Source organism: Condylostylus longicornis, unplaced genomic scaffold (genome assembly GCF_029603195.1).
Source record: "Condylostylus longicornis isolate FDR11 unplaced genomic scaffold, ASM2960319v2 ptg000049l, whole genome shotgun sequence".
NCBI classification, from domain to species: Eukaryota; Metazoa; Arthropoda; class Insecta; order Diptera; family Dolichopodidae; genus Condylostylus; species Condylostylus longicornis.
Window position 1 is genome coordinate 907,343 of NW_026578018.1, and position 7,391 is coordinate 914,733.

General features: G+C 24.3%; 1 protein-coding gene across 3 annotated transcripts in view; it reads right to left on the reverse strand.

Moving 5' to 3' along the window:
- LOC129611395 (putative uncharacterized protein DDB_G0277255) overlaps window positions 1–6,205 on the reverse strand; it is a 147,798-nt gene extending 141,593 nt beyond the window's left edge. For all 3 annotated transcript variants that reach the window (XM_055524530.1, XM_055524531.1, XM_055524529.1), the window contains exon 1: window positions 5,380–6,205. In XM_055524530.1, coding sequence (XP_055380505.1) covers window positions 5,380–6,088 — 709 coding nt within the window. In that variant the 5' untranslated portion in view covers window positions 6,089–6,205. The remainder of the gene's footprint in view (window positions 1–5,379) is intronic.
- Window positions 6,206–7,391: the final 1,186 nt, after the last annotated feature.

Below are 7,391 nucleotides of genomic sequence, written 5' to 3' on the forward strand. Positions count from 1 at the left end.
TTTTTATTTTTGTCCTTAAAATTTTATTTGATTTCCATTGTTTGTCCTTAATGATAAAGAGAATTTCTGTGGTATTTAAGGTCCCAAAAACGAATTCGTTTGTTTAAAACGAAAAAATTAATTTTTTCTTAAAATTTGATCTTTGAAGAATATTTTTTGGAAAAAAATAAATAATTTTAATAAATATTTACAATATTTACCATATACGAGCAATAAGTTCTAAAAGACAATTATTTATAAAAGACTATTCGCAGCGCAGTTACATAAATTTTTTAAACTATTTTCAGCGATAATTGTTTGTGCTATAAGAAACTTTAATATACCATTTCGAAATTCATGTTTAATTTATGTGAATAAAATTGTACTAAATAATATATTATAACTTTCAAAGATTTTCTGGTTTACATATAGAACGTATTTAACAGTTCCAGAAATAGAGAATTCCATGTACCCCGAGAATATTTTTATTAATAGAAACTCTGGATTCGAATAATACCAGAGTACTTATGATTTTTGATATTGTGACAAGTTTCAATATAAGAAACTATCGATAAAATTTGTTGAAAAATTCTGTAGCAACAAAAATATAGAACGAAATATTCTATAGGACTGTAAGACGCAATATCGTACTACAGTATAGTTAATTATGTATTTTGTCAAAATAATAATTTTTTTCCTGTTACATACGATTAGCAAATATATTAAATTCGTTTCTTATTTCTTTTCTAATTCTTTTATTTAAATACAGATTTGTACATTAATGTTCTGGCGTTACATCGAAAATGTTTCTGGAAACCAGGTAATTTTTACTAAAATTTTTAAAATTAATTATTAATTAAAATTGGAATTTGAGAAATTTATATTAAAAATATTGTATATATGTAATAATATTTCACATATCCAAAACTGTAGGACGATTATATTGCCTTACATTAGTATAATAGTTTCACAGTGTTGTTCTTTTGGTAGCATAATACACTGTTTTTCTAATGAATTTTCAATTAATATTTAAATTAATTACTTGTAAAATTTTTGGCTATACTCAAATCTAATTAATAATTATATAACAAAATACTTATAATATTTATTGTAAATTTAATTTGAATACTTCCAAACGAATTCCGTATATTCTTTAATGTCGTTACTCTTTAAATCTTCAAAAAGTTTCATTAATTTATTCATTTTCTTTCATCAACATAAAACTGCTTCTAAACTATTATCATTAATATCAATATTGATTGTGTATATGAAAGGTAATTAATGTTATTCTTAATAAAAAAATAAAAAAAACCTCTTCTCATCTTCTCCAATCCACTCGAAGAGTATTAATTTGATTCAAAAGAAAAATAACAAAATAAACTTATACAAATTAAATTTAATCTTTATAAAAATCATAACTACTTAATCACACTAATAAACGTTACAGAGTAAATGTGAAAATAACATTTAACTGAATTTGAAGGAATTATATCATGGTTTTTTTTTCTCAATTTCCAACTCCGATTAATAAAAAATTTCGTTAAAGAATAACAGGAATAATTGAGAAAAACAAATTCAATTGTGTATATAGAATAACATTCTACCTACGCACTTATAAATTTTCACTTCCGGACCCAATTTTTCAATTTAAAAAAATTCTTCTTCTTCTTCTTCTTTTGTATCTACTGTTTCTTTTATTGAAAAAAAAATTGAATCCAAGAATCACCAATTACTTATCAAAACACTTATAATGGGAAAAATAAAAATAAAACTTTGTTAATTTTTCAATAAAAAGAAATTGAATGAAACGAAGTTCTCTGATGAAAAACTCTTGAGACATCACCCTAATTCCTTAAAGTAGAATAACAAAGCCGTTTTCGTCTTACATAAAATATACTTTAACTATATATATATAGATTGTGCGTATATATAACAATAATAATTTTTGATGTAGATACCATGCCTTCCCTCTGGAATGTTAATAACTTATGAGTTATACTATATATTTGTACTTATCACCTTGCGTAAATTGTAAATCTTCCATATTATTATTTAATAAATTCATTTTAACTTCATTATTACTATATAATATACGAGTACACCTGTATATACCCCATCACACAAAGAAATATGGGATTCGTTTTTGGATTCCTCCTGTTTTTTTCTACTTATATCATTTTAACTTTCATTTATCATTTAAGTTATAAGTCAACTTTTAACAATTTTGTCTTTTTATATAAAATATTTTTTTTATATGAACGTTGTTATTTTATTATAGTATTTATGCTTATAATAACTGATTATACAATGAAAATGATGACATTTACCTATATATATGCAGACTATAAAAATAATAATGAATAATAAAACTTCTATTCTGAAAATATTTTGCGTTCTCCTTTAAACTTTTTATATTCTATTGATTGTATATGAGAAAAGTGTAACAGCTTAGAAAAAAAAAATTCGTTATTATGTTATTGTCGAATTCTGTAAGGTTTTGCAGTGTATTTAACTTCAAATTGTCTGTGAAAAAAAATTTTACTAAGTATATGCGGCATGGTTTAATTTACGCTTACCTTACTATTACAATGAACTTTAAAAAAAATAATTGATAATGACTGTTCAACAAATTATAATAGAATTTTTTCTTCAACTTAGATCATAGACTTTCAATTTAAATTTTGATTTGCAGCAAACATTAATTTTCTAATTTAAAAGAATTTTTCTGTAAATTTTTTTTTTTTTAAATTGTTAACATTAAACTTCTTAAAAATATGCAGCCTTTTCATGCATTTCGACGTAGACTTTTGCAGGAAATTACCAATAACATATAGAAGTACCATTGTTTGGAGTGCCAAAATCAGTATTTTATGTCAACTATCAAATGTTTATTTATATTTTTTGATTGCTATTTCAGTAAACAACTTTCATACAAAAGCATATTTTTTAAAATATTCGTTTGTATCAATATGTTTTGCAGTTTTTAATTCAAAATTTGAAAATTTAATACGACCATTCTCTTAAAATTCCTTGCTACATATGATTATTTCTTTCGTAAACTTTTAAGGGTAATATTTACTATGAACGTAATTTATATGATTGTTACATTACGAATATTCGGAGCAGAATTTTAGTAATTCGTAAATGACAATATGATATTTGTAATTTTCGGAATTTCATAGCTACGAACGAAATTCATGATAGGTCTGCATAATCAAAACAGCAAATTGTCAAAATATATGAAAATTGATGGACGAACAACAATAATATTTGTCACAAATTTTATAGAAAATACTCTTATGTTCGACTAATTTGCACTGTTACATGAGAACCCATCTTAAATACGAAAATTATCAAAATATTTAACATTCGCGTGCTGAAATATTCTTCGGTGTTTCTTTGACCAAGAATTTTATAAATTTCCTTTACAAGTGAAAATAATAACTTTTAAATGAGCTCAACAGAACAGCTGTACTATTTAATACTTCTAATAAGAATAGTTAGAGCAACTAAAAGTTTTTTCTGCTAAAGTTGATCTAATTGACTTTTAATTTACCAATTTGAGTACCTATACGATAAAATTTTACTTTAGTATTCTAGATACGACCAGAAGCAATAAGCAAAAATTTATAATATTGTTGTAGATTAAACGTAATTTAGTTTTTAACATAACAGTTTTGCATAATCTGCTAAAACTTTTTTATAATTTCAACTTTCAGTTTCGTACAGAGTAAGAAATAAATAAATAAAAAAATATAGATGAAAAGAATAGAAGAAAAAAAAACGTATGAATAAAAATTCCTTTTTATGTAATTTGATATTTTTTTTTATATATTTATAAAATAAAATAAAAAAATAATAATAAAATTATCTCAAATATTTTGAATTATACATGTATGTACAGACAGTTGGTGTAAATATATTAGATTGAAGGGGTGGGCCATCTGATAAGTAGCAGGACGGTTAGTATCAATTGTGACGGAATATGTTCTATGGCTTGTTAGATCTAACATATTAAAAATCTCATTAAAAGTTGAATTTTCCAGTTCTGTTTGCTGGAAGCAATTGGAAACAAATCTTCAGAATACCCGTCTCTTGAACATAATGGATTCCATATCACGTAGTTTCTCCAATAATACTGTTACTATATACAAACTATCAGATTAATCTCTTTTAAATGAAAATCTAGTATTTGCAATGATAAAGGTTATGGCTACAATTTAATTTATTGCATTCAAATTTATAAGAGTTCTCACTCAATTAATTAACTCAAATTGGCCCACTCATTGGGAATTATATTTCTATATCTACAATATTATGTTCGTACACATAAATTATATACGACACATACTTTTTACAACACAATACGAAAGTGAGTAAGTGTGATGTGGATGTGATAAAGGACATTAAACATTTCTGTATAGAAAAAAAAAACAATTTTTTTTCTTTTCTCATTTTTATTAAGATCAAACTGAATCCTAATAATAATAAAAAGAAAAAAGTAAAATTTTTAATTGGACATTTTTTCATATTCTCTCTTTGTTTCTAAATAAAATTATTATTTAATATTCTTTGTCAAATTATGACAAATATTTAAATACCCATATATTATTGAAAGCATGTTCGATTATTTATAATTGTACCTACAAATTATGTTTTTTCGTTCTTATATCCTGTAGAATACATTTTAATGTTGATGGATACCAGCAAAAATTAGAATATAGAATATAGATTGTGCGAAAAAATGACGTAAAAAAAAAATTACTGAAGCTCGTAAACTTTTAGTAATAAATTTTTGGAAGCCCGAAATTAATTGTGGTACAGTATATATATATACATATTCACATAATGTAAATTAAAGCGAAGAGAATTCGAATTTGTCATGAAATTAGCAAATTTATAAAAAAATTGGATTAAGGCAATTATCGCATGGATGAATAGAATTAATAGAACTTTTAACTTATTATAGAATTTAAGCATTTCTAGATTTTATTTAAGATAAATTCCAAGTAAATATTCGATCTAACACATACTTATTAACAAATTTTGAAAAGTTTTAATGACCTTCTTTTAATAATTGTATAATTAAAAATCTCTCGTTACTGTCGCTATTATAAAATACATAATCCATTTGACTTTATTTACTACTTAAATTCATAAAATATTAAATATTACCCAAAAAAATTAAGATCCCTAGATAAAATTATGATCAACTTGACTTGAACAACATAATCACTTATCGACATTATTTATGAAAGTCCATAATAAACAAAAAAATAAAATTTAACCTAAATCGTCAAAATATTATGTTGGACATTAAGAGTAAGTAGCAAATCAAATTAATATTTTATTTTTGTTTTTATGTTAAAACAAAGAAATAAATGCAAAAAAAAAACTTACCAGTTCCAGCTTGACTATGTAATAATGGATGATGTCCACTAGCAGCAGCCGCTGCTGCTGCAGCAGCTGCCGCAGCAGCACTACTCATATTATGTGGCATAAATGCAGCAGCAACAGCAGCATGTGCATTAAAATATGCTAAACGTGATGCAGCCATTGTCATTTGATGATGTTGATCAGCTGTAAATGTATTTTGATTAACATTTGAATATAAAGCTGCTGCTGCAGCTGCAGCTGCTTGTGCATTATTAGCTGTTTGTGGTGTTACAGCAGCTGTACCAATTGATGGTATTATCGTTGGATTTGATATTGTTGTTGTCGATATCGATGATATGGATGGAGATGATGATGACGATTGTTGTTGTTGTAATTGATTTTGTTGCTGCTGTTGTTGTTGCTGTTGTTGATGCTGTTGTTGAATTGATTGAGATGATGATCCTTCATTTATTATTTGTGATATTGTTGTTGTTGATGAAGATGATGATGAAGATGATGCTGGTACTGTTGATGTTGTTGTTATTTGAGGTGATATTGTTTGTGATGTTGGTATCAAATGATGCTGTTGTTGCTGTTGTTGTTGTTGATGATGGTGATGATGTGATGATGATGATGATCCAATAATTGAATTTGTATTTGTTAATCCAACATTACGTGAAGTATCACTTAATCCCAATAATTCTTGTATACCAAATGGTGATCTTTGTGGCATAATTAAAGTTTTTATTAATTTTTTTTTCTTTTATTTTTTATAATTAGTTTAACTTGTTTTTGTTTTTTTTTATTTATTGTATTTTTTGTCTGTATTGTTCAATGATGGTCAAATTTTATAACTCTAAAATTAATTTTAGATTTGTTCACATACTGGTTAGCAATCAATTTGTTATTTATTTTTTTTTCTAATTTTCTATTAAATGAATGAATGACTCAATGATGAATTTAAAAAAAAAAAAAAATTGTTGTTAACTATAGAGGAAAAATGTTGTTTTTCATTGTAATCGATAATCACTTAAATGGCTTCCAAAAGAGAAACAAAATAGCAACAAAAGCAAATTTATATTTGGTGTCTTAGTATCGTTATAGGTCGAGCCAATTTAAAATTTTTGATTTATTGTCTTTTTGACTTCAAGTTTCTCATTGTTAAATAGTTTGTTGTTTCTATACAAATTTCATATTTGTATATGTACTTATAAATAAGGAGATTATTAATTGGAGAATAATATTGAATAATTGTTAGGTCTTTATGAATTTATGGTCATATAAAATATAAAAGTTAATCATAAAATATAATCACCATTGCTCTATAATTTGTACGCGTAGCTGAATACAAAATTAAAATATAATTGGGTCAAGAGTAATGGGCTCTTTATTTCAAGAAAATTACACATAATTCTTATAACACTTGTATTAAATGTAGATTGAATTGATTTAGATTTGAAATATTGTTTGATATTTGGAAATATTTATAATATTTTTTTTTAAAAAGAGCTTGTAATTTTAACAAAATATACATACATTGATGTGTTAATTTTAAAATTAAAATTTTAATTTATTTTACAAGTTTTTCGGTTTCTTTTATTAGAGAATTATACAAAATATTTTTAATATGTTTGATATAAAACAATTAAAATTTTATTATTTAATTTTATTTTAATTTTACGCCTAAAGTTCAGAGAGACATTTAAAGTTTCGTGGAAATCGACGCATAAATTATGCAAAAAAAAATTGGTATTTATTAATTTTGTTCAGGTTCTCTTAATGCAGTCAGCTGGTTTATTTACATATGAGTCCGATTAGTTAAAAAGGTGAAAAATTCTTGATTTGAATTAATTGTATTTAATTCTGTCCGTCTTAATTTGGAATATTAATTATGAATTAATATCTCAATTATTAATTAATAAGTTTAGGTTTAACTAATATAATACTAAGCATTATTTACTAATAATGTAGATTACATTATAAAATAATGTGAAGAACAATTGGTAGAGAATTCGCCTAGAAAGCGGTAAAGTCAC